The sequence below is a fragment of the Hemiscyllium ocellatum genome, assembly GCF_020745735.1.
Source record: "Hemiscyllium ocellatum isolate sHemOce1 chromosome 41 unlocalized genomic scaffold, sHemOce1.pat.X.cur. SUPER_41_unloc_9, whole genome shotgun sequence".
Taxonomy (NCBI): Eukaryota; Metazoa; Chordata; class Chondrichthyes; order Orectolobiformes; family Hemiscylliidae; genus Hemiscyllium; species Hemiscyllium ocellatum.
Genome location: NW_026867579.1, coordinates 367,817 through 395,001, shown reverse-complemented (window position 1 = coordinate 395,001; position 27,185 = coordinate 367,817). Strand labels below are relative to the sequence as shown.

Here is a 27,185-nt window from a genome sequence, read left to right as displayed (position 1 = left end):
CCCCCCCTCCCTATCTCTGTAACACCCCCCCCCCCCTTGACCCTCCAGGCCCATTGCTTTCCTTGCAGACCTGCCCCGAATTCTATCCTTCGGCGGTACGTTCCTTCTTGTTTTCCCGCCGTGTCTCCCCCACCCCCACCCCCACCCCATCCCCACCCCTGTCTGCGGGGTACAGGACGTGAGGAAGAGGTCGAAGGACAGGATTGGGCGATGCCGTGAAATGGGACTTGGGAGGGGGGGATGGGGGTAAGATGTTGACCGCTCTGGGGAGGGGAACGTTCCGAGAGGTTTGGGTGGGAACGTCAGGGTGTTGGGTGCCTCTCCCTTTGCCCGTCGTCTATGGTGACCCTTGCTCCCCCCTAATTTCCCTCTCCCCCTTCAGTTACCGTTCGAAAAGGAGTGTGGGGAAGACAACATTTGCCGTGACCATCTCAGGGTGAGACTCGATATCGTGGGGTAGGTTTCCATTCCGTGTCTAAACGCCCGTTTCCTGTTACTTATCCCCCCGTCCCTCAGTACCAACCCAGCCCACCTCTGAAGAATGCAGAGGGGAGCCGCCATTTTGAACTGTTGTGTTAACTGTGTCAACGCAAGGTCGTTTTAGGGAGGGAGTTCCCTGATTTTTCACCCTTATGGAACACCGTTCCCGTGTCGGGGTGTATGGGGATGGAGGGGTCTACCTGCAGGGGCTGGCTTCCTCCCTGCGTCTCCTGCCCCCTCAAGCCGAGGGGGTTGGGGAGTGGGGAGTGTTCCATGTGCCTCTGCGATGGTGGTACGAGTTTGGGAGGGGAAGTCAGGAGAGGGGAGTTCCTCGCTGCAGGGTTCCCAGCCTCTGACCCTGCTCTGGTAGCCACAGGATTGATATGGGGCTGGGTCCGGGTCTGTTTCTGCTCAATGAGAACCTCCAGGATGTTGATAGTGAGGTGGGGGAGGGGGGATTCAGTGAAGGTAACACCATTGAATGTCAAAGGGACCATGGTTAGATTCTCTCTCAATGGGAACCCCCAGGATGTTGATAGTGGGGGGAGGGGGATTCAGTGACGGTAACACCATTGAACGTCAAGGGGGCGATGGTTAGATTCTCTCTTGCCCGAGATGATCATTCCTGGCGTGTGTGTGATGGCCAATGCTAGTTGTCAGCCCATGCCTGGATCTTGCTACGTTCGGACACAGACTGCTTGAGTCTGTCAGCCCTTTTGGGCTGGTTCGTGAGCAGAGTTTAATGAGACCATGGTCTCCGAAGTGTCGAAGCCTACTGTTTTGCCGCAGGTCAGTGGGCTGCGACAGGAAGCAGGTATCCTGTTGACTGTAGAGCTGCGTCAAACAGAATTTGTGGTTGAGGCCACAACTGAGGTGGTTGTGGGGGTGTCAACCGTTTTGAACACTCTAAAATGATGCACAGAGAGGGCAGTAAATTTCCCCACTTGGAGAAAAGCAATACTCAGGAGGGGTCATAGGTTGAAGGTCATAGAACACAGAAAAATACAGGCCCTTTGGCCCTCGATGTTGCGCCGATCCAAGCCCACCTAACCTACACTAGCCCACTATCCTCCATATGCCTATCCAATGTCCATTTAAATGCCCATGAAGAGGGAGAGTCCACCACTGCTACTGGCAGGGCATTCTATGAACTCACGACTCGCTGAGTAAAGAATCTACCCCGAACATCTGTCCTATACCTACTATCCCTTAATTTAAAGCTATGCCCTCTCGTAATAGCTGACTCCATACGTGGAAAAAGGTTCTCATGGTCAACCCTATCTAAACCCCTAATCATCTTGTACACCTCTATCAAGTCACCCCTAAACCTTCTTTTCTCCAATGAAAACAGCCCCAAGTGCCTCAGCCTTTCCTCATACGATCTTCCTACCATACCAGGCAACATCCTGGTAAACCTCCTCTGCACCTGTTCCAGTGCCTTCACATCCTTCCGATAGTATGGCGACCAAAACTGCACACAATACTCCAGATGCGGCCGCACCAGAGACTTATACAACTGCAACATGACCTCAGGACTCCGGAACTCAATTGTGGGCGGCACGGTGGCACAGTGGTTAGCACTGCTGCCTCACAGTGCCAGAGACCCGGGTTCAATTCCCGACTCAGGCGACTGACTGCGTGGAGTTTGCACGTTCTCCCCGTGTCTGCGTGGGTTTCCTCCGGGTGCTCCGGTTTCCTCCCACAGTCCGAAGGTGTGCGGGTCAGGTGAGTTGGCCATGCTAAATTGCCCGTAGTGTTAGGTAAGGGGTAAATGTAGGGGTATGGGTGGGTTGCGCTTTGGCGGGTCGGTGTGGACTTGTTGGGCTGAAGGGCCTGTTTCCACACTGTAAGTAATCTAATCTCTACTAATAAAAGCCAGTCTGCCATTTACCTGGGTGGCAACTTTCAGAGATCTGTGCATATGGACACCAAGATCCCTCTGCTCATCCACACTACCAAGTATCCGACCATTAGCCCAGTACTCCATCTTCTTGTTACTCTTATCAAAGTGAATCACCTCACACTTACCTACATTGAACTCCATTTGCCACCTTTCTGCCCAGCTCTACAGCTTATCTGTATCCCGCTGTAACCTGACACATCCTTCACATTTACCTACATTGAACTCCATTTGCCACCTCTCTGCCCAGCTCTGCAGCTTATCTCTACGAGGGTAAGATCCAGGGCGCGAGTCGGCTTGAGTCGAGAGTGGGAAAGCGCAGCCGGTCGGGCAGCATCCGAGGAGCAGGAAAATTCGTCGATTCTCCTGCTCCCCGGATGCTGCCTGACCTGCTGCGCTTTTCCAGCGCCGCGCTCTCGACTCTGATCTCCAGCGTCTGCAGCCCTCGCTTCCTGCTTATAGGGTAGAGGAGATTCATTTGCCATTTCTGCCCCACACGAACTGATGCAGTCGAAATGAGACCGCCATCCCCCTTAGGACCGAGGGTGCTACAATGGACAGCACAAACTGTACACTCGGACGCAGCCTATAGTGCGTAAGACACGCTCGGGACAGTGTTATGGAAGAATTATAAATAATAGACATTGTTCCAGCATCAATTCGAAGCATTTCCGACAATCCGAACATACTGTGTTAAGGAGCCCTAATGGCTTGGAGGTAGAAACTGTTGCACAGTGTGGCCGTGAGAGACAGAGCGCTCCGGTATCTCCTGCCAGATACGACATAGCAGCGGAAGTAAGGCCATTCGGCCCGTCGAGTCCACTCTGCCATTCAATCATGGCTGATGGGCATTTCAACTCCACTCACCCGCATTCTCCCCTTAATTCCTCGGGACGTCAAGAATCTATCAATTTCTGCCTTGAAGACATTTAGCGTCCCGGCCCCCACTGCACTCTGCGGCAATGAATTCCACAGGCCCACCACCCTCTGGCTGAAGAAACGTCTCCGCGTTTCTGTTCGGAATTGACCCCCTCTCTAATTCTCAGGCTGTGTCCACGGGTCCTAGTCTCCCCGCCTAACGGAGACAATTTCCTAGCATCCACCCTTTCCAAGCGCTGTCTTATCTTGTACGTTTCTATTAAATCTTCCCAGGATAGCAGGAGGGAGAAGAGTTTGGGTGAGAGGAGTGTGTGTAGGGGGGGGTCTCCCACCATGAAGATCGCCGTTAGCAGAGGCTTGCAAAGCAGTAACCCTTGGGGTTGTGGGAGACACAGTGGGAGATGGGGCAAAGACCAAAGTCTCCTCACCTCAGGGCCGTGGAGGTGTTTGTAAGTGAAGGCCTGCCAGACAGACTCCTGGGAAGAAACGTTTAAAAAGGCAGCTGAGACAGGAAAGATTCTTTATTGGGATGAGGGTGTGGCCGGCTCGGCTGTGTTTACTGCCCCCTCCCCCTGGGTAGTTAAGGGTCACTCTCATGGCTGTAGGGGGGCCTGGAGTCACGCGTAGGCCAGACCAGGTCAGGATGGGCGTGTCCTTCCCTGACTGGAATCAGATGGGGGTTCGCGAACAACCGATTCGCGAACATCATTAGACTCCTGGATTCCCCTCACCCCACTTCCCAATCGAATTCGAATCCCACCCCCCTGCCACGTGGGAGCTCATTGGCCGGTGTGATTCTGTCCCCTCCCAGGGCCCAGTTCATCGTGGTCGGCAGCTACTCCACCCTCACCCTGGAGGTGACGCTCCTCAACGCCGATGAGAATTCCTACTTCACCGTGGTCACCTACCGGGTTCCCACCGGCCTGACGTTCAGGAAGACCTCCATCATTTCGGTAAGGGGGGGGGGGAATGGGGTAGGGGAGGGTGGAAGGCCAACCCCTTAGTGTGCAGAGATGCCCAGGGAATGGGAATGATCCACTTGTAGCCCTCCCCTCCTACATTGAACGCCCACCTCTTGGCATTCCCTCCCAATACCCCTGCATGCCAACCAGTTGCCCCTTGACGTTGAACCTGCCATTTGCCCGAACACCCCCTTGGTTCACCCTTGTTTTGATCGCTTCAAATCCAAACCCCCCCACCTTCTGAAAACCTCTAGGAATCATACAGGATGGAAACAGACCCTTCAACCCAACCAGACCATGCTAGCCACAACCCCAAACTAAGCTAGTCCCACCTGCCTGGTCCTTATCCCTCCAAACCTTTCCAATCTATGGATTTATCCAAATATCTTAAACTGTATGCTCCCTTCGGAAGGTCATTCCTCACGTGAATGTGTTAAAACAAGATTGCCCTTGGTGGCATCTTTCAATCTTTCTCCCCTCACCTTAAAGATATGCCCCACCCCCCACTCTCCGCCCGACAGAACAGACACCTGCCCCTCTCCAAGCCCCTGATGATTTTATCAGGGTCGATGGTCCGGAGTTTCAACCTCCGAAACTCCAGTGAAAGAAATCCCAGCCTCTCGCTATATCTCAAACCCTCCGTTCCCAGCAACGGCCCCGGTCAGTCTCTCCTGAGCCAGGTTAGTAACAGAACTGGATGCAGTGTTCCAGAAAAGGCCTCACCGACCTCAACGTGACGTCCCAACTCCTCAACTCAAAGCTTTGAACAATGAAGGCACGCGTGCTAAACGCAAACTGAACCACCCTGTCTACCTGTGACGCAAACTTCAAAGAAATGTGTACCTGAACCCCATAGCTCTCTCTCTCTCTCTCTCTCTCTCTGTGTCCTACAACACCTACCCAGGGCCCTACGTTTCACTATAAAAGTCCTGCCCTTGGCAGTCTTACCAAAATGCAACACCTCGTGTTTATCCAACTCCATCTGCCACTTCTCAACCCATTGACCCAATCGCTCGGGATCTCTTTGGAACCTTAGATAACCTTCTTCCCTGCCCAACGCACCACCGACCTTGGCACCATCTGCAAATTTCTATCATTCTCACCCAAATTGTTAATTTAGCATTTACCTCCTGAGAGATCTCCCCCTCGTCCCCCTCCCAACCCACCCCTTCTCTCCAAAGAGAACAGTTAGCAGCATCTTCAATCGCTGATGTTCCCACATCCGTTGCCGGCGGCAACACTGCGTCGCGCTGTCAGATGAGGGAGTGAGGGGGCTTTTCCCAACGTCCAGGGCGGGTGGTGAGGAGGTCGGTTTGGGGTGGGGGAGGGGGGGAAGTTGGATGTGGGAGATTCTCCCTGTCTCCATATGACGAGGGGGGTGTCGTTTCCCCCCCACCTCCCCCCTATGATGGAATGTTGACAGCCTCCTTTCCCCTTGTCTTCTCCCCTCCCCCCTCCCCCAGTCCAAGCGCAGGGCGCACATCGAATGTGACGACTCCAAGAACAGCAAGTACGCGGCGGTGGGCATCGTAACCTGCGACGTCAACCACCCCATCTTCCGTAGTAACAGCACGGTGAGTCCGCAAGCGGAGGGGGCAGAGGCCTGGGCAGCGTCGCTGAACAAAGGGCCCTTGGAGTTCAGGCTCCTCGCTCCTTGAAAGTGGAGTCGCAGGTAGACAGGATAGTGAAGGAGGCGTTTGGTATAGAACATAGAACATTACAGCCCAGAACAGGCCTTCAACGTCGCACCGACCTGTGGAACTGATCTGAAGCCCATCTAACATTCATTATTCCATTCTCATCCATGTGCCTATCCAATGACCATTTAACTGTCCTTGAAGTTGACGAGTCTACTACTGTTGCAGGCAGGGCGATCTACTACTCTCTGAGTTAAGAATGGTTTCCTTAATTGGTCAGTGCGTTGAGTGTAGGAGTTGGGAGGGTCACGTTGTGGCTGTATTGGTCAGTGTGTTGAGTGTAGGAGTTGGGAGGGTCACGTTGTGGCTGTATTGGTCAGTGTGTTGAGTGTAGGAGTTGAGAGGGTCATGTTGTGGCTGTATTGGTCAGTGTGTTGAGTGTAGGAGTTGGGAGGTCACATTGTGGCTGTATTGGTCAGTGTGTTGAGTGTAGGGGTTGGGAGGTCACGTTGTGGCTGTATTGGTCAGTGCATTGGGTGTAGGAGTTGGGAGGTCACGTTGTGGCTGTATTGATCAGTGCGTTGAGTGTAGCTGGGAGGTCACGTTGTGGCTGTATTGGTCAGTGTGTTGACTGTAGGAGTTGGGAGGGTCACGTTGTGGCCGTATTGGTCAGTGTGTTGAGTGTAGGAGTTGGGAGGGTCATGTTGTGGCTGTATTGGTCAGTGTGTTGAGTGTAGGAGTTGGGAGGTGACGTTGTGGCTGTATTGGTCAGTGCGTTGAGTGTAGGAGTTGGGAGGTCACGTTGTGGCTGTATTGGTCAGTGCGTTGAGTGTAGCTGGGAGGTCACGTTGTGGCTGTATTGGTCAGTGCGTTGAGTGTAGGATTTGGGAGGGTCACGTTGTGGCCGGATCGGTCAGTGTGTTGAGTGTAGGAGTTGGGAGGTCACGTTGTGGCTGTATTGGTCAGTGTGTTGAGTGTAGCTGGGAGGTCACGTTGTGGCTGTATTGGTTAGTGTGTTGACTGTAAGAGTTGGGAGGTCACGTTGTGGCTGTATTGGTCAGTGTGTTGAGTGTAGGAGTTGGGAGGACACGTTGTGGCTGTATTGGTCAGTGTGTTGAGTGTAGGAGTTGGGAGGTCACGTTGTGGCTGTATTGGTTAGTGTGTTGACTGTAGGAATTGGGAGGGTCATGTTGTGGCTGTATTGGTCAGTGTGTTGAGTGTAGGAGTTGGGAGGGTCACGTTGTGGCTGTATTGGTCAGTGTGTTGAGTGTAGGAGTTGAGAGGGTCATGTTGTGGCTGTATTGGTCAGTGTGTTGAGTGTAGGAGTTGGGAGGTCACATTGTGGCTGTATTGGTCAGTGCGTGGAGTGTAGGAGTTGGGAGGTCACATTGTGGCTGTATTGGTCAGTGTGTTGAGTGTAGGGGTTGGGAGGTCACGTTGTGGCTGTATTGGTCAGTGTGTTGACTGTAGGAGTTGGGAGGGTCACGTTGTGGCCGTATTGGTCAGTGTGTTGAGTGTAGGAGTTGGGAGGGTCATGTTGTGGCTGTATTGGTCAGTGTGTTGAGTGTAGGAGTTGGGAGGTGACGTTGTGGCTGTATTGGTCAGTGCGTTGAGTGTAGGAGTTGGGAGGTCACGTTGTGGCTGTATTGGTCAGTGCGTTGAGTGTAGCTGGGAGGTCACGTTGTGGCTGTATTGGTCAGTGTGTTGAGTGTAGGAGTTGGGAGGACACGTTGTGGCTGTATTGGTCAGTGTGTTGAGTGTAGGAGTTGGGAGGTCACGTTGTGGCTGTATTGGTTAGTGTGTTGACTGTAGGAATTGGGAGGGTCATGTTGTGGCTGTATTGGTCAGTGTGTTGAGTGTAGGAGTTGGGAGGACACGTTGTGGCTGTATTGGTCAGTGTGTTGAGTGTAGGAGTTGGGAGGACACGTTGTGGCTGTATTGGTCAGTGCGTTGAGTGTAGGAGTTGGGAAGTCACGTTGTGGCTGTATTGGTCAGTGCGTTGAGTGTAGGAGTTGGGAGGTCACGTTGTGGCTGTATTGGTCAGTGCGTTGAGTGTAGGATTTGGGAGGTCACGTTGTGGCCGGATCAGTCAGTGTGTTGAGTGTAGGGGTTGGGAGGTCACGTTGTGGCTGTATTGGTCAGTGCATTGGGTGTAGGGGTTGGGAGGGCACGTTGTGGCTGTATTGGTCAGTGCGTTGGGTGTAAGAGGTGGGAGGTCACGTTGTGGCTGTATTGGTCAGTGCGTTGGGTGTAGGATTTAGGAGGGTCATGTTGTGGCTGTACAGGATATTGGTTAGGCCACTTTTTGAATATTGTGTGCAATTCTGGTTCCCTTCGCATCAAAAGGATGTTGTAAAAGGGCTCAGAAAAGATTGGCAAGGATGTTGCCAGGGTTGGAGAGTTTGAGCGACAGGGAGAGGCTGAACAGGCTGGGGCTGTTTTCCCTGGAGTGTCGGAGGCTGAGGGGTGACCTTATAGAGGTTTATAAAATCATGAGGGGCATGGTTAGGATAAATGACAAAGTCTTTTCCCTGGGGTGGGGAAGTCCAGAACTAGAGGGGCATAGGTTTAGGGGAAAGATAGAAAAGAGACCTAAGGGGCAACCATTTCACCCAGAGGGCGGTACGGGTATGGAATGAGCTGCCAGAGGATGTGGTGGAGGCTGGTACAATTGCAACATTTAAGAGGCATTTGGATGGGTATGTGAATAGGAAGGGTTTGGAGGGATAGGGGCCGGGTGCTGGCAAACAGGAATGAATTTGGTTGGGATATCTGGGTCAGCATGGACGGGTTGGACCGAAGGGTCTGTGTCCGTGCTGTACATCTCTGTGACTCCATGATGGGAAGGGGGAGGGGAGATTGGGGGGTGGGCGCGGAATGAGGGGGGTACCCATTTCCAGTTGGGAAAGTGGGAAGGATCCCTTCATCAGCGGGAGGGAACACTGAATCTTTGGGAACTCCTCCCACTGGACGCCCGGTGGTTCAATTTAGAGATGGGACAGAGTGCGTTCCTGCTTACCGTGGGAACGCAGGGGTAAGGGTCAGCATTGGGGTGGGGGAGTCAGGGAAGCATTTTCGAAGGTGCTGAGGTCAGATGCTAAGGGAGCCAGTGGGACCCATTGGCCGTCGCCATGTTGCTTTTTAACTGGAGTTGGCGCCGCCGAGAGGGGGTGGGGCGGCATCAGGCTCCGAATCAAAACATCTCAAAGAGCTATATTTGTTTTTAAATTCACTTGTGGGACTTGGACGTTACTGGCTGGACCAGCATTGAGAGCCAATCCCCATTTGCCCCTTAGGAAGGTGGGGGGGGGGGAAGGTGAGCTGCCATCTTGAACCGCTCGGTGTGGGATGACTCACACTGCCCTGAGGGAGGGAATTCCAGGATCTGGACCCAACAGCTGTGAAGGAAGGTTGGGATACTTCCAAGTCGGGGTGGCAAGGTGGGGAACTCGCAGAGGGGTGCTGGAGATGGAAGTGGACGTGGGGGGGTTGGAAGATGCTAAGAATCTTTGGTGAATTCCTGCAGTGCACGCAGCGCTGCCACTGAGCACCGGTGGTGGAGGGATTGAACGTTGGTAGATGTGGTGCCAGTCAAGTGGGCTGCTTTGTCCTGGATGGTGTCAAACTTCTTGAGTGTTGTTAGAGCTGCCCCCATCCACGGCAAATGGGGAGTATTCCATCACACTCCTGACCTGTGCCTTGTCGATGGACTTTGGGGGGTCAGGAGGTGTCTCAGTATCCCTAGTCTCTGACCTGCTCTTGTAGCCGCTGTGTTTGTGCGTTGAGTTCAGTTGAGTTTCTGGTTAATGGCAATCCCAAAGATGTTGACAGTGATGGCGAATGTAGGGGCACAGCAGTTCAGAGAGTGGATTCTGAGCTCAGGAACCCAGGCAGCTGAAGGGCTTACCCCCCGGAACATGGATTCTCCTTGCTCCCCGGGTGCTACCTGACCGGCTGTGTTTTCCCAGCACCGCCCTCTCGCCTCTCTCCTCCAGCATCTGCGGTTCTCATTTTCGCCTGGCTGAAGACACGGTTCCCCGCAAGCGATGGGAAAATCTTTGACGGGAGGTCTTTGAGGTTTACAAAAGCATGGCTAGGATACGCAGACAAGGTCTTTTCCCTGGGATGGAGGAGTCCAGAGCGAGAGGGGCAGAGGTTGAGGGAGAGGGGAAAGATATCAGAGGGAGCCAAGGGGCAAACTTTTCCACTCAGAGGGTGGCGCGTGTGTGGAATGAGCTGCCAGGGGAAGTGGTGGAGGCTGGGACAATTGCAACATTGAAAAGGCATTCTGGATGGGGACATGGATAGGAAGGGTTTGGAGGGGCATGGGCTAAGGGCTGGAAAATGGTCATAATGAGGTCATAGAATAGGAGAGTTCCCTGACTTGGGCTGTTAACTGGTCCAATCAGGGAGCCTTGGCTTACAGAGATGAACAAGAGGGTACAGACTTAAAAATAATAAACAGGAGTGCCCCTCCAACTCTATTTTGATTTAGTCCCTTCACTGTAAAAAAAAAATGAACAGGAGGGTCAGGGATTCTGTTCACTCTGACAGCCGGCACCGAGGGCGCTGGATCAGAGTCGAAGGACTCTCCACCCGGCAATAAAGGGTGACCGGTCTCTGTGGCGTTACTCAAGCCGGCAGCGCAGGGATCGTGGAGGGGTGGTGGGAGGTTACAGAGAGAGGGAGAGAAGGAGGGGGTGCAGGGGCTGGAGGTGTTCACTCACTCTTCCCCCCCCACTCCCCCTCCCAATTGTCCGCCCTCAGATCCGATTCAATACGACATTTGACGTTGCGTCAGACGTGGAGTGGAAGTCGAGCGAGGAAATCAGCATTAATGCCACCAGGTAGGCCCACGTGTTTCCCGGGTGGGGGCATATAGTTTCCAGGAGGATAGCCCACGTGGTCTCGGAACCAGGAAAGGACAAGGCCTGAAGTGGGCAATGCTGACAGGAAATCAGGACAGGGATCCGATCAAAGCAGGGGGTGGATATAAAGCAGAATGCATACCTCACTCTCTAATGGCATCGAGAATGTTGTGGTGGGCACTCTCTCTCTCTCTCCACTGTCAGAGAAATTAGCCCAAGCGCGGTTCGAGGTGAAGGATTTGTAAGTTCGCAGAAGAGAATTGGATAGTATCACTGAGCTCTGGATGACTCAGGAGATGTTCTGTCACTCTGCGGGTAGGGGAGGATGTCTCTCTCGAAACAGTAGGGGTTTCCATTGGTCCATTCCTGGGTTTTGGAGACACCTGGGGTGAACAGAGTTAAACATCACACAGGTTATAGGCTAACAGGTTTCGTTGGAAGCACTAGCTTTCGGAGCGACGCTCACCACCATCTGATGAAGGAGTGGTGCTCCAAAAGCCAGTGTTTCCAATTAAACCTGTTGGACTCTAATCTGGTGTTGTGTGATTTTTATTCCTGTCCTGGGAGCAGGGTCCTTTAGTGTGTCTCTGTCAGACCTTTCTGTCGAGTGGCTTTGTATATTGTGCCATCGTGGTTTTGGGAGCCCCGCACTGTGGGAGGGTCAGCGCTGAGGGAGCCCCGCACTGTGGAAGGGTCAGCGCCGAGGGAGCCCCGCACTGTGGGAGGGTCAGCGCCGAGGGAGCCCCGCACTGTGGGAGGGTCAGCGCCGAGGGAGCCCCGCACTGTGGGAGGGTCAGCGCCGAGGGAGCCCCGCACTGTGGGAGGGTCAGCGCCGAGGGAGCCCCGCACTGTGGGAGGGTCAGCGCCGAGGGAGCCCCGCACTGTGGGAGGGTCAGCGCCGAGGGAGCCCCGCACTGAGGAAGGGTCAGCGCCGAGGGAGCCCCGCACTGTGGGAGGGTCAGCGCCGAGGGAGCCCCGCACTGTGGGAGGGTCAGCGCCGAGGGAGCCGCACACTGTGGGAGGGTCAGCGCCGAGGGAGCCCCACACTGTGGGAGGGTCAGTGCCGAGGGAGCCCCGCACTGTGGGAGGGTCAGGGCTGAGGGAGCCCCGCACTATGGGAGGGTCAGGGCTGAGGGAGCCCCGCACTGTGGGAGGGTCAGCGCTGAGGGAGCCCCACACTGTGGGAGGGTCAGCGCTGAGGGAGCCCCACACTGTGGGAGGGTCAGTGCTGAGGGAGCCCCGCACTGTGGGAGGGTCAGCGCTGAGGGAGCCCCACACTGTGGGAGGGTCAGTGCTGAGGGAGCTCCGCACTGTGGGAGGGTCAGGGCTGAGGGAGCCCCGCACTATGGGAGGGTCAGGGCTGAGGGAGCCCCGCACTGTGGGAGGGTCAGCGCTGAGGGAGCCCCACACTGTGGGAGGGTCAGTGCTGAGGGAGCTCCGCACTGTGGGAGGGTCAGGGCTGAGGGAGTTCCTATTGAAGAATTGACCAACTTTTGTTTTTGCAGTGACAATGATCAGCGAAATACTATGGGCAGCTTTGTTGCCAGAAGAATTGGAGTAAAATACGAGGTGAACGTGATTATCAAAGGGTGAGACACTTTCCTGCAAACTTTACTTTGGATATACTCACTGACAAGTTCATATGAACATGTGTGGCAAGTCCTACTGCTCATCATGCAGGCAGGACCTAGAGAGGGATGGGGTGGGGATGAGACTGTGTATCTAACACACCCCAGTCCCAGAGAGAGAGAGAGGGGAGAAAGGACAGTGTATCTAACACACCTCGATCCCAGAGAGAGAGATGAGGGAAAGGACAGTGTATCTAACACACTCCAGTCCCAGAGAGAGAGATGGGGGAAAGGACAGTGTATCTAACACACCCCGGTCCCAGAGAGAGATGGGGGAAAGGACAGTGTATCTAACACACCCCGGTCCGAGAGAGAGGGGCAAAATGACAGTGTATCTAACACACCCTGGTCCCAGAGAGAGAGAGGGGGGAAAGGACAGTGTATCTAACACACCCCGGTCCCAGAGAGAGAGGGGGGGTAAGGACAGTGTATCTAACACACCTCGGTCCCAGAGAGAGAGGGGGGGGAAGGACAATGTATCTAACACACCCCGGTCCCAGAGAGAGATGGGGGAAAGGACAGTGTATCTAACACACCCCGGTCCCAGAGAGAGATGGGGGAAAGGACAGTGTATCTAACACACCCCGGTCCCAGAGAGAGGGGGGGGAAAGGACAGTGTATCTAACACACCCCGGTCCCAGAGAGAGATGGGGGAAAGGACAGTGTATCTAACACACCCCGGTCCCAGAGAGAGAGATGGGGGAAAGGACAGTGTATCTAACACACCCCGGTCCCAGAGAGAGAGGGGGGAAAGGACAGTGTATCTAACACACCCCGGTCCCAGAGAGGGAGATGGGGGAAAGGACAGTGTATCTAACACACCCCAGTCCCAGTGAGAGAGGGAGGAAAGGACAGTGTATCTAACACACCTCAGTCCCAGAGAGGGGGGGGGGGAAAGGACAATGTATCTAACACACCACCCGTCCCAGAGAGAGGGAGGGGGGGAAAGGACAGTGTATCTAACACACCTCAGTCCCAGAGAGAGAGAGGGGAGAAAGGACAGTGTATCTAACACACCCCGGTCCCAGAGAGAAAGAGGGGAAAGGACAACGTATCTAATACACCCTGGTCCCAGAGAGAGGGGGGGAAAGGACAGTGTATCTAACACACCCCGGTCCCAGAGAGAGAGAGAGAAGGGGGGAAAGGACAGTGTATCTAACACACCCCAGTCCCAGAGAGAGGGGGGGGAAAGGACAGTGTATCTAACACACCCCGGTCCCAGAGAGAGAGGGGGGAAAGGACAGTGTATCTAACACACCCCGGTCCCAGAGAGATTGGGGAAAGGACAGTGTATCTAACACACCCCGGTCCCAGAGAGATTGGGGAAAGGACAGTGTATCTAACACACCCCGGTCCCAGAGAGATTGGGGAAAGGACAGTGTATCTAACACACCCCGGTCCAGAGAGAGAGAGGGGAAACGACAGTTTATATAACACACCCCTGTCCCAGAGAGTGAGAAGGGGGTAAGGACAGTGTCTCTAACACATCCCGGTCCATTAGGAAGAGACGGGGATAAGGACAGTGTCTCTAACACATCCCAGTCCCAGAGAGAGAGACGGGGGTAAGGACAGTGTCTCTAACACACCCCGGTCCCAGAGGAAGACACGGGGGTAAGGACAGTGTCTCTAACACATCCCAGTCCCAGAGAGAGAGACGGGGGTAAGGACAGTGTCTCTAACACATCTCGGTCCCAGAGGGAGAGACGGGGGTAAGGACAGTGTATCTAGAGTGCGGTTCTCGGGTGGGGGAGGGAGGGAAGGACAGTGGATGTAACACGCCCTGACGTCCACCCCAGAGTGGGGGAAGAACACTGTACCTAATGCATTTACCTTGACGGGACATGGGCGGCACGGTGGCACAGTGGTTAGCACTGCTGCCTCACAGCGCCTGAAGACCCGGGTTCAATTCCCGACTCAGGCGACTGACTGTGTGGAGTTTGCACGTTCTCCCCGTGTCTGCGTGGGTTTCCTCCGGGTGCTCCGGTTTCCTCCCACAGTCCAAAGATGTGCGGGTCAGGTGAATTGGCCATGCTAAATTGCCCGTAGTGTTAGGTAAGGGGTAATGTAGGGGTATGGGTGGGTTTCGCTTCGGCGGGTCGGTGTGGACTTGTTGGGCCGAAGGGCCTGTTTCCACACTGTAAGTCTAATCTAATCTAGACATTTCCTTTCTCGCTGTAACCTTGTGATTATGTATTTTCCGGCAGGATTGAATCGACGCAATACATTAACTTCAGTACTGGAAATGCTGGGGAAAAACCTGTTCAGCATGTCTACAGGGTAATTCTGCTCATAACATTCATAATTGTTATCTCGGTGTACGGACTGGCCACGACATTATTGGAGGGTCAGCGCCGAGGGAGCCCCGCACTGTGGGAGGGTCAGCGTTGAGGGAGCTCCGCACTGTATGAGGGTCAGCACGGAGGGAGCCCCGCACTGTGGGAGGGTCAGCGCCAAGGGAGCCCCGCACTGTGGGAGGGTCAGCGCCGAGGGAGCCCCGCACTGTGGGAGGGTCAGCGCCGAGGGAGCCCCGCACTGTGGGAGGGTCAGCGCCGAGGTAGCCCCGCACTGTGGGAGGGTCAGCGCCGAGGGAACCCCGCACTGAGTGAGGGTCAGCGCTGAGTGAGCCCCGCACTGTGGGAGGGTCAGCACTGTGGGAGGGTCAGCGCCGAGGGAGCCCCGCACTGTGGGAGGGTCAGCGCCGAGGGAGCCCCGCACTGTGGGAGGGTCAGCGCTGAGGGAGCCCCGCACTGTGGGAGGGTCAGCGCTGAGGGAGCCCCGCACTGTGGGGGGGTCAGGGCCGAGGGAGCTCCGCACTGTGGGAGGGTCAGCTCTGAGGGTGTGTCACTCTAACACGATAGAATTAGGTGCGTGAGGTGAGTTGGCCGATTGCGAGGAGCCTGAGGCTGATGACTTTCTGTTTTTCTGTGTGGCTTTTGCTGATGGCAGGTTGAAAACATTGGACTGCAGTCCCTCCCTGTCAATGTCACCTTCGCAATTCCGGTGAAAATTGGGCCTGGAATGAGCTGGGAGCAGGTGATTGTGAACACCTCCGAGGGAAATGAGCAAGTAGGTAACATTGATCATAACTTGGTCACGTCCTGTGGCTCGGGCAGCCATCGTATCTCAGAGGGTGGGTCACACATTTGCGTCACTTCCTGCGTTTGATACCAAGCCCTTCTCTGTTCCGCTCTTAATGCCAAGGTGGCACTGCACATATGGCCTGCCCGTGCTAGAACGTGGGGTGGCGAATCAACGTAAACTCCACGCTCTCAGTCAGCGGCCAAAACAAAAACCTTCCAGCTCAAGATCTAGGTCCAACTGACCAGCCACCGATCACCAATCTCTCCGGTCAGCGGCAACACAGTATTGGCAGGGAGGACTGACAAACCAAATGTGGGGAAATCCGCCTCGTTTCTCCTCACCTCTTGCCCCAGATGCTGCAAGACCTAGATGCCCTTTGCCAGTGCTTTCTCTCTCTCTTTCTCCAGCGGTCTCACTGAATTTATTCCTCTCTCCCACTCAGTGTGAGCTCTGTTTTTGTTCACATCTGTGGTCATGGTCAGCGTTTCTCACTCTCGAGACCTGGCGTTTGGATTCAGGACTTCATTGACGGCCTCCTGGCTCTCTCTCTCTCATCCGCTCTTTAAAATCCTAGAATCCCAACAGTGTAGAAGCAGTCCCTTCGGCCCAACAAGTCCAGACTAACCTTCCAAAGAGTAACCCAGCCAGACACATTCCCCCTACCCTAAGATCCTATCTTTACCCCTGACTGATGCACCTAACCTATGCATTCAACACTACGGGACAATTTCCCCACGGCCAATCCACCCTAACCTGCACATCCCTGGACACTACGGGACAATTTCCCCACGGCCAATCCACCCTAACCTGTACATCCCTGGGCTCTACGGGACAATTTCCCCACGGCCAACCCACCCTAACCTGCACACCTTTGGACTGTGGGAGGAAACCGGAGCATCCGGAGGAAACCCACGCAGACACGGGGAGAATTTGCAGTCTCCACACAGTTGCCTGAGGTGGGAATCAAACCCGGGTCCCTGGCGCCGTGAGGCAGCAACACTAACCACTGAGCCACCGTGCTGACCCTATGCAATCTCTTCGGACTGGACTAATTTCTTTTGTAAATCAGTCTTTCTCACCGATTTCCACACCCACAAACATAGAACACTACCTACATCCTCCAGCCCAGTGTACAAATTGCCAGTGTGGTCCTTCACGGGCCCTGGTTTCTTCCCAAGTTATCCCAAATGCAAGCGATGCAGTTTTATTTTGTCTGCAATCGTCCTTTCTTGCCCCCCCCCATTTTGTTCTCCCAGTCACAGGAGCGTCCCGGCCCACTCTGCCATTCGATAAGATCCTGGCTGATTTAATCACCCGCATCTCTGCCTTCCCCCCGCCACTCTCAACACCCTCCCTGATTGAATTAAACCTTCCGTCCTGGCCTTGACAGCCCTCTGTGGTCAAGAGTCCCACCGATGCACTCCCCCTCGGAGGAATTTCCTCCTCACGCTCCATCTTCCGGGGAGGGGTGGCTCCCGATTCGGAGACGATGCTCCTGGACTTGCCTCAGTTGCACGTTCTCTTCCAACCACCGCCGGTCAGACAGAAAAGCTCAAACACACGCACCAACCCCGATTCAAGAGCTGCTTCTTCCCCACTGTCGTCGAACTTCTGAACGGACCGCTCAGATTTTAAATGGGAATGCATGGACGGGTTGGGCCGAAGGGGCTGTTCCCACGCTGTACGTCTCGAAGACCCCAATGAGTTACGGGACCCGGCCTCTCCTCCATAACAGTCCCTGCACGAAACTTCACTGTCCAGTCGCACATGTGACAATAATAAAACCCAATCAAATCAGGTCAAACCTCTCCCCTGTCAACTTCCCATGAATCGTGTCTGTTTCGATAAGGTCACCTCTCATTTGTCTAAACTCCAGAGTATTGAGTACAGGAGTTGGGAGGTCATGTTGCGGCTGTACAGGACATTGGTTAGGGCCACTGTTGGAATACTGTGGGCAATTCTGGTCTCCTTCCTATCAGAAATATATAGTGAAACTTGAAAGGGCTCAGGAAAGATTTACAAGGATGTTGGAGGGTTTTAGCTACAGGGAGAGGCTGAACAGGCTGGGGCTGTTTGCCCTGGAGCATCGGAGGCTGAGGGGTGACCTTATAGAGGTTTATAACATCATGAGGAGGCATGGATAGGGTAAATAGACAAAGTCCTTTCCCTGGGGTGGGGGCGTCCAGAACTAGAGGGGCATAGGTTTAGGGTGAGAGGGGAAAAATTTAAAAGGGATGTAAGGGGCAACTTTTTCATGCAGAGGGTGACACGTGTATGGAATGAGCTGCCAGAGGATGTGATGGAGGCCGGTACAATTACAACATTTAAGAGGCATCTGGATGGGTATGTGAACAGCAAGGGTTTAAGAGGGATTATGGGCCAAATGCTGGCAAACGGGACTAGATTGGGTTGGGCCGAAGGGTCTGTTTTCATGCTGTACACCTCTATGCCTCCAACGAGTACAGGCCCCAAGCTCTCCTCCATTACAGTCCCTCCGTCCCCGAGTGAACCCTCTCTGGACTGCCTCCAAGACCAGTCTGTCTCTCCTTCGATCTGGAACAGCCAAACCTGCACACAGTGTTCCAGTTGTGGTCTGACCAGTGCTTTGTGTAGTTACAGCAAATCCTGCGGAAATATTTGCCAGCTCCCACCTCCCTCTCCATTTCTGTTCCTCCTCCTCCTACAGGATCGTGTGCTGACTCCAGAAAGCGGGCAGACAGTGGACTGGCACAGGCTGATGCCCTCCAACAACTCCCAGGTACGGTCACGCCAGACTCCCAGTCCTCACTCCCTCAGTTATGATGTAGGATGAGAGCTCCTTTCTCACCCAAACCTCGCTGCTCCCTGCCTGGAGAAGGTGGGGCTGGGGGGGTGGGGGTGGGGGATGGGGGTGGGGGTGGGGTTGGGGGGGGGGTGAGTGAGCCACCATCTTACACTGCAGGTGACCCACTCACCCCCACCCTATTGGTCAGAGGGGAACCTACAATGGAGAGACAGGATTAGGGGGGAGTCAGGAGGGGAGTTACTCGCTGCAGGATTCCCAGTCTCTGACCTGCTCCTGGAGCCAAGAATTGAAATGGGGCTGGGTCCGGTTCAGTTTCTGCTCAATGGGAACAGGATATTGGGGAGGGGTGGGGGTGGATTCAGTGATGGTAACACCATTGAACGTCAAGGGGGCGATGGTTAGATTCTCCCTCAATGGGAACCCCCAGGATGTTGATAGTGGGGGATGGGGGGGGGGGGGGGAAATACAGTGACAGTAACGCCATTGAATGTCAAGGGGAGAGGGTTGGATTCTCCCTTGTTGGGGAGGGACATTCCCTGGCATTTCTGCGGCATTAATGGAAACCTGGCTTCAGATGGCAGGCATCTGCCCATGGCTGACTACCCAGAGAGTCCTTCTCACCATCAATCACCAAATTCTCTGGTGTTTCTTTGCAGGTCTGTAACATATCAACGTGCCAGGTCTTTGTCTATCAGCTACAACAGCTGAAGCACCGCAGTTCAATGGTGTTTTCACTGACTGGTCTGGTGAAATGGACCAAGCCGGATCAGGTGAGAGCCAAAGTAGCACTCAGTACCCTCCAGCTTTCAATGTGAGGCAAGGTTACCCCGCACTGTGGGAGGGTCAGCGCCAAGGGAGCTCCGCACTGTGGGAGGGTCAGTGCCGAGGGAGTCCCGCACTGTGGGAGGGTCAGCGCCGAGGGAGCCCCGCACTGTGGGAGGGTCAGCGCCGAGGGAGTCCCGCACTGTGGGAGGGTCAGCGCCGAGGGAGCCCCGCACTGTGGGAGGGTCAGTGCCGAGGGAGCCCCGCACTGTGGGAGGGTCAGCGCCGAGGGAGCTCCGCACTGTGGGAGGGTCAGCGCTGAGGGAGCCCCGCACTGTGGGAGGGTCAGCGCCGAGGGAGCCCCACTCTGTGGGAGGGTCAGCGCTGAGGGAGCCCCGCACTGTGGGAGGGTCAGTGTCGAGGGAGCCCACACTGTGGGAGGGTCAGCGCTGAGGGAGCTCCGCACTGTGGGAGGGTCAGGGCCGAGGGAGCCCTGCACTGTGGGAGGGTCAGGGCCGAGGGAGCCCTGCACTGTGGGAGGGTCAGGGCCGAGGGAGCCCTGCACTGTGGTGCAGACAAATCTGAACACCAGCAGCACTGTATATACAAGTGCATGAACAAGAAGAGGAGGAGTAGGCCATTCAGTCCCTCCACACCCCAATCCAGGGGAACCAACCGGGCAGGAGTTCTCTGTATCCCTCCTGAAGTAAGGAGACCAGAGCAGTCCACCGTACTCCACCACGGTCTGACCAATCCCCTGGAGAGCTGCAGCACGTCTTCCTCACTTGAATTCTCTCATTCCCCCACCTTTGCTGATGACCTGCTGGATCTGCATGCTAATGGCAGGCCACGAATCCCTCGCCAGATCAGCATGTTGCGGCCTGTCCGCAGTCTCAGTGCTCCCTGTCCCCACGTGCTGTCCACTGGCCCTTTGTACGGAGGGCAAACAAACTGTCCCAAGGGTGGTGGCTGGGAGGGTGCCCCAGACATCTCACTGACGCCATTCGGTTCGAACTGAAACGAAGAAAGTGAGTTGAAAATCCCGCGCGTGGCTCTCAGCGAAGTCCCTTTGGGGAACGGAAATCTTACTCTGGTCTGGCTCACACGAGACGCAAAGCCACAGGAACTGAGCCGTCAATGCCCCTCAGAAACGGTGCTGGTTAAGTTCGGAAGCTCTGGCCGGGGGGAGGTCAGAGAGGGGTGTCAGTCCCACTCACGGGCGAACCACGTGAATTTGCAGGAGACCCAGACGAGGGGCTGCAGACCGCTGGGCAGTGGGGTGATAACGTGGGTGTTCTTCCTTCCCTCCCTCCTCCCGATGCAGGTCCGTGCCCAGGAGCTGTCGCTCACCAGCTACGCCGCAGTGATTTACAACACGGACAAGTACATCCACGTGTCCCAGGCCACCAACCAGTTCCAGCAGTCCATGGTGAGGGACGGCGGCTTCGCCAAGCCAACACCCCCATCCCTCCACAACGCCATCATGGGTTAGGGAGAGGGTACAGGGGCTGGTGGGAGTTACAGAGATAGGGAGGGGGTGTAGGGGGTTACACAGATAGGGAGGGGGTACAGGGGGTTACAGAGATAGGGAGGGGGTGTAGGGGGTTACACAGATAGGGAGAGGGTACAGGGGGGTTACAGAGATAGGGAGGGGGTACAGGAGGGTTACAGAGATAGGGAGGGGGTGTAGGGGGGGGTTACAGAGATAGGGAAGGGGTGTAGGGGGGGTTACAGAAATAGGGAAGGGGTGTAGGGGGTTACAGAGATAGGGAGGGGGTGTAGGGGGTTACAGGGATAGGGAGGGGATTGTAGGGGATTACAGAGATAGGGAGGGGGTGGAGGGGGTTACAGAGATAGGGAGGGGGTACAGGGGCTGGAGGGGGTTACAGAGATAGGGAGGGGGTACAGGGACGGGGGGGGTTACACAGATAGGGAGGGGGTACAGGAGCTGGAGGAGAGGTTACACAGATAGGGAGGGGGTGTAGGGGGGGTTACAGAGATAGGGAGGGGGTGTAGGGGGTTACAGAGATAGGGAGGGGGGTGTAGGGATTACAGAGATAGGGAGGGGGTGTAGAGGGTTACAGAGATAGGGAGGGGGTGTAGGGGGTTACAGGGATAGCGAGGGGGTGTAGGGGGTTACAGAGATAGCGAGGGGGTGTAGGGGGTTACAGAGATAGCGAGGGGGTGTAGGGGGTTACAAGGATAGGGAGGGGGTGTAGGGGGTTACAGGGATAGCGAGGGGGTGTAGGGGGTTACAGAGATAGCGAGGGGGTGTAGGGGGTTACAGAGATAGCGAGGGGGTGTAGGGGGTTACAAGGATAGAGAGGGGGTGTAGGGGGTTACAGAGATAGGGAGGGGGTGTAGGGGGTTACAGAGATAGGGAGGGGGTGTAGGGAAACGACATGATGGGTGAGACAATTTGAAAGTGTTGAAATGCGCAGACTGTAAGCGAGCGTGCTTCACTGGGCACGAGAGCTGGAGGGAGGAGAGGGAGGAGCGTGAGGAGCAGAGCAGAGTTTGAAACGAGCTCAGCTCCCAGGGTCGACCACCCAGGAATACCTCAGAGCTGTCGAGGATGGAGGTGACAATGGCCCCCTGCAAGGGTTTCAGCCGCAGCTCAGCTGAGACAGGGGTGGTGGGGGTCCGGGACCTCTCCCCTTAAAACTGTGATCTGTTTCTGTGCCACCCTCAGGTCACCACCAGCGTGGAAATAGTGGAAGAGTTCAACAGTTTGCCAATCATTGTCGGTAGCTCGATAGGAGGCTTGGTCCTCTTGGCACTTGCAGCTGGAATCCTTTACAAGGTGAGTGGGCAACACTGGGGCGATCAGAGAAGGGGGGAGGGCTGGGGGGTCCCACTGCAGCACGTCCCCCAGGGGATTGGGGGGGTCCCACTGCAGCGTCCCTCGGGGATGGGGGGTCCCACTGCAGCACGGTGCCCAGGCTGGTAGGACCCACTGCAGCACGTCCCCCAGGGGCTGGACGGTCCCACTGCAGCACATCCCCCAGGGGCTGGACGGTCCCACTGCAGCGTCCCCCAGGGGCTGGACGGTCCCACTGCAGCACGTCCCCCAGGGGCTGGACGGTCCCACTGCAGCACGTCCCCCAGGGGCTGGACGGTCCCACTGCAGCGTCCCCCAGGGGATGGGGGGGTCCCACTGCAGCACCATGCCCAGGCTGGGAGGACCCACTGCAGCGTCCCCCGGGGGATGGGAGGACCCAGTCCAGCGTCCCCCAGGGGCTGGACGGACCCACTGCAGCACGTCCCCCAGGGGCTGGACGGTCCCACTGCAGCACGTCCCCCAGGGGCTGGACGGTCCCACTGCAGCACGTCCCCCAGGGGATGGGGGGGTCCCACTGCAGCACCATGCCCAGGCTGGGAGGACCCACTGCAGCGTCCCCCGGGGGATGGGAGGACCCAGTGCAGCGTCCCCCAGGGGCTGGGAGGACCCAGTGCAGCGCCGTGCCCGGGCTGGGAGGACTCATTGCAGTGTCCCCCAGGGGCTGGGAGGACTCACTGCAGCGTCCCCCGGGGGCTGGGAGGACCCACTGCAGCGTCCCCCGGGGGATGGGAGGACCCAGTGCAGCGTCCCCCGGGGGATGGGAGGACCCAGTGCAGCGTCCCCCGGGGGCTGGGAGGACCCACTGCAGCGTCCCCCAGGGGCTGGGAGGACCCACTGCAGCGTCCCCCAGGGGCTGGGAGGACCCACTGCAGCGCCATGCCCAGGCTGGGAGGACCCACTGCAGTGTCCCCCAGGGGCTGGGAGGACCCACTGCAGCGCCATGCCCAGGCTGGGAGGACCCTCTGCAGTGTCCCCCAGGGGCTGGGAGGACCCAGTGCAGCGTCCCCCGGGGGATGGGGGGAACCCGCTGCAGCACATCCCCCAGGGGCTGGGAGGACCCAGTGCAGCGTCCCCCAGGGGCTGGGAGGACTCACTGCAGCGTCCCCCAGGGGCTGGGAGGACCCACTGCAGCGTCCCCCAGGGGCTGGGAGGACCCACTGCAGCGCCATGCCCAGGCTGGGAGGACCCACTGCAGTGTCCCCCAGGGGCTGGGAGGACCCACTGCAGCGCCATGCCCAGGCTGGGAGGACCCACTGCAGCGTCCCCCAGGGGCTGGGAGGACCCCGCTGCAGCGTCCCCCAGGGGCTGGGAGGACCCCGCTGCAGCGTCCCCCAGGGGCTGGGAGGACCCCGCTGCAGCGTCCCCCAGGGGCTGGGAGGACCCCGTTGCAGCGTTCCCCAGGGGCTGGGAGGACCCCGTTGCAGCGCCATGCCCAGGCTGGGAGGACCCAGTGCAGCGTCGCCCAGGGGCTGGGAGGACCCAGTGCAGCGTCGCCCAGGGGCTGGGAGGACTCACTGCAGCGTCGCCCAGGGGCTGGGAGGACTCACTGCAGCGTCCCCCAGGGGCTGGGAGGACTCACTGCAGCGTCCCCCAGGGGCTGGGAGGACTCACTGCAGCGTCCCCCAGGGGCTGGGAGGACTCACTGCAGCGTCCCCCAGGGGCTGGGAGGTCTCTACAGCGTCCCCCAGGGGCTGGGAGGACTCACTGCAGCGCCGTGCCTGGGCTGGGAGGACCCAGTGCAGTGTCCCCCAGGGGCTGGGAGGACCCAGTGCAGCGCCGTGCCCGGGCTGGGAGGACCCAGTGCAGTGTCCCCCAGGGGCTGGGAGGACCCAGTGCAGCGCCGTGCCCGAGCTGGGAGGACCCAGTGCAGTGTCTCCCAGGGGCTGGGAGGACCCAGTGCAGCGTCTCCCAGGGGCTGGGAGGACCCAGTGCAGCGTCCCCCAGGGGCTGGGAGGACCCAGTGCAGCGTCCCCCAGGGGCTGGGAGGACCCAGTGCAGTGTCCCCCAGGGGCTGGGAGGACCCAGTGCAGTGTCCCCCAGGGGCTGGGAGGACCCAGTGCAGTGTCCCCCAGGGGCTGGGAGGACCCAGTGCAGTGTCCCCCAGGGGCTGGGAGGACCCAATGCAGTGTCCCCCAGGGGCTGGGAGGACCCAGTGCAGCGCTGTGCCCGGGCTGGGAGGACCCAGTGCAGCGTCCCCCAGGGGCTGGGAGGACCCAGTGCAGCGTCCCCCAGGGGCTGGGAGGACCCAGTGCAGCGTCCCCCAGGGGCTAGGAGGACCCAGTGCAGCGTCCCCCAGGGGCTGGGAGGACCCAGTGCAGCGTCCCCCAGGGGCTGGGAGGACCCAGTGCAGCGTCCCCCAGGGGCTGGGAGGACCCAGTGCAGCGTCCCCCAGGGGCTGGGAGGACCCAGTGCAGCGTCCCCCAGGGGCTGGGAGGACCCAGTGCAGCGTCCCCCAGGGGCTGGGAGGACCCAGTGCAGCGTCCCCCAGGGGCTGGGAGGACCCAGTGCAGCGTCCCCCAGGGGCTGGGAGGACTCACTGCAGCGTCCCCCAGGGGCTGGGAGGACCCAGTGCAGCGTCCCCCAGGGGCTGGAAGGACCCCGTGCAGCGTCCCCCAGGGGCTGGGAGGACCCAGTGCAGCGTCCCCCAGGGGCTGGGAGGACCCAGTGCAGCGCCATGCCGGGGCTGGGAGGACTCGCTGCAGCGCCGTGCCCAGGCTGGAAGGACTCACTGCAATCATGCGTCTCTTTTCAGGTTGGATTCTTCAATCGAAGCTACAAGGACAAACTGCTGGAAGATGCCGGGGACGATGGCCCAGGTGGAGTCCCCGCTGAACAGTTAGCCCCCGACACAGCCACTGCCTAGTGGGCCTGGGCGTTGGGGTGGGGATTTGAGCAAGGAACAAAACCCCAGGGAGATGAGGGAGACGCAGCACCTTCAGAGGAAATGAGGAGACAGGAAGACAAATTGGGGGAGGAGGGTTTTTCGTGAACACCTTGAAGGAAGATGCTTTCGCCACATCCCTGATGGGTTCCTGTCTCCCCGGGGACCCGGTAACAAGGGCCCTGTCTCCCCGGGGACCCGGTAACGATGTTCCTGTCTCTCCCACAACCTCTTTTTGAAGTTAGTGGTCCTGTTAATAAGACTCTTCCCACCCTGGCTCTTTGGCTCCTTTCAATAGGGAGTGAATATCCCCTTGTCAATGAAGATGCCTGACTCTTGCCAAACCTCCTCCTCCAGTAGGACCCCAGAGGAGGGAAGAGGGAGGGGAGATTGGATATGCTCACTCCAGCTCCCCTCCCCGCCAACGCCCCCCACCCCCAACTCCCTGGCTTCCTAAACCTACCCCACGTACAGGAGCCGGTCAGAGAGCGCCTGGGGGGGGGCTGCCTTTGGGGATGAGGGGAACGGCCACACAGCGGTGTCCCCAATCTGCGGCCTTCCTCAGCAGGCTCACAACTACCCCAGCCCCCGCCCAGGAAACCGCACCAGGTTCACAGGTCGCAGCTGTCAGGTGAGGGTTTGGGATGGGTTGGTCGGCAGCAGCGGGTGAGGGGGGTGGGGTGGGGGGCATAGCATCACAAGCGGAGACGACAGAACCAGGCTGGGGTGCCGTGGGGGCGAGGGGGGGAGGGAGGAGTCTGTCTCTGCCAAAAGGCTCAGAGCGAGGGGTCGAAAGCTGCTTTCTGTCAAAGCCGCTGCATTCAGGCTTGGGGGGGGGGGGGGGGGGGGGGGGAAGGTGGGTGGGGGGGGGGGGCACAATGGGGTTATGGACATGCCGGGCCACCGCCAGCTCACATTGGCACCCTCCCTCGACTGGCACCCATCAACACCGCCTCGCCGTTAATAATGTAACACGCTGAATAAAAGCACACAGCTTGCTGCAGACTACTTCTCCTGTAGTTCGGGGGGAGGGGGGGTAAATAATACAGGGGTGAGGCAGCGACGGGGAGGAGGTGAAGAGGGGGGCAGCAGGGAGAGGGTACCCCACCTTCCACATCTTCTCTGCAGCCCCTACATATTCACCTGCACGGGGAATGCCTTTCCCTCGGCGCTGACCCTCCCACAGTGCGGGACTCCCTCTGCACTGACCCTCCCACAGTGCGGGGCTCCCTCGGCACTGACCCTCCCACAGTGCGGGGCTCCCTCGGCACTGACCCTCCCACAGTGCGGGGCTCCCTCGGCACTGACCCTCCCACAGTGCGGGGCTCCCTCGGCACTGACCCTCCCACAGTGCGGGGCTCCCTCGGCGCTGACCCTCCCACAGTGCGGGGCTCCCTCGGCGCTGACCCTCCCACAGTGCGGGGCTCCCTCAGCGCTGACCCTCCCACAGTGCGGGGCTCCCACGGCACTGACCCTGCAGCAGTCCCTCACAACACCAGTCTCTCCTGAGGCTTGTTTCGATCTCCAGCGTCAGTCCTTCATCCATCCATTGACATTTTTCATGCTAAGAGTCACTGTGCGCCCTCCAACCTCCAGTGGAATTGTGGGAAGCAGGACTTCACCTTGACCTCTTGTGTTAACGTATACTTTAATACACTCAGTGTACAATTATCATGAGATTGAACCTTGACAATGATTTGTTCTCTGATCGCTTAGCATCAAAACTACATTTGGAAAGACAGTCATTATTTTCAGATGAGTGGGGAGACAGCAATGGGGACGGGAGGTGTCTGGTCACTGCTAACCCCGTCCCCCAGCCCCTTCCCCATACCATTGGTCCCACATGGCCTTATCCCCTTGCTCAGTGCTCCTTTGCTGCATGTCCTCAGGCCTATACTTACTCACCCAGTCCCTCTATCAGGCCCATGTGTGTGTGTGTGTGTATGTATATATATATATTATACACACACACCACCGTTCCCATCCACCCAACACTCATGGCATGTCAGTGCCACCAACTCTCTGCTTGGTCCCTCTTGCCCCCTCTCCTCGACCCCCGAGTCTCCTCAGATCATCGCTCCCTTCCCCGGGACCCACCCCCTCCCCCAGTCAATCACTCCTTCCCCAGGACCCTCCCCCTCCCCCCAGTCAATCACCCCTTCCCTGGGGCCCTCCCCCTCCCCCCCCCAGTCAATCGCTCCCTTCCCCGGGACCCTCCCCCTCCCCCTGGTCAATTGCTCCCTTCCACGGGACCCTCCCCCTCCCCCAGTCAATCACTCCCTTCCCCGGGACCCTCCCCCTCCCCCCGGTCAATCACTCCCTTCCCCGGGACCCTCCCCCTCCCCCCAGTCAATCACTCCCTTCCCCGGGACCCTCCCCCTCCCCCCGGTCAATCACTCCCTTCCCCGGGACCCTCCCCCTCCCCCCAGTCAATCGCTCCCTTCCCCGGGACCCTCCCCCTACCCCCAGTCAATTACTCC

At 57.6% G+C, this 27,185-nt stretch overlaps 1 protein-coding gene across 1 annotated transcript; it reads left to right on the top strand.

Moving 5' to 3' along the window:
* Positions 1-251: 251 nt before the first annotated feature.
* On the top strand, positions 252-25,414 carry LOC132808895 (integrin alpha-M-like). The gene is made up of 13 exons (XM_060822310.1): positions 252-287; positions 383-456; positions 4,071-4,212; positions 5,685-5,795; positions 10,626-10,705; positions 12,232-12,315; positions 14,559-14,631; positions 15,301-15,420; positions 18,122-18,193; positions 18,877-18,990; positions 20,307-20,411; positions 21,675-21,785; positions 24,577-25,414. Exons 1-13 carry the CDS (start codon positions 252-254, stop codon positions 24,685-24,687), a joined length of 1,233 nt encoding a protein of 410 aa, XP_060678293.1. The 3' UTR covers positions 24,688-25,414.
* The last annotated feature ends 1,771 nt before the right edge of the window (positions 25,415-27,185 follow it).

Bases quoted from the DNA above. Each gene is read 5' to 3' on its own strand.
- LOC132808895 (XM_060822310.1), top strand. From the start codon at position 252: ATGTTGACCGCTCTGGGGAGGGGAACGTTCCGAGAG. The intron at 288-382 runs GTTTGGGTGGGA...CTCCCCCTTCAG, and splicing joins GGAGGGGAACGTTCCGAGAG to TTACCGTTCGAAAAGGAGTG. The intron at 18,991-20,306 runs GTGAGAGCCAAA...CTCCCGATGCAG, and splicing joins AATGGACCAAGCCGGATCAG to GTCCGTGCCCAGGAGCTGTC.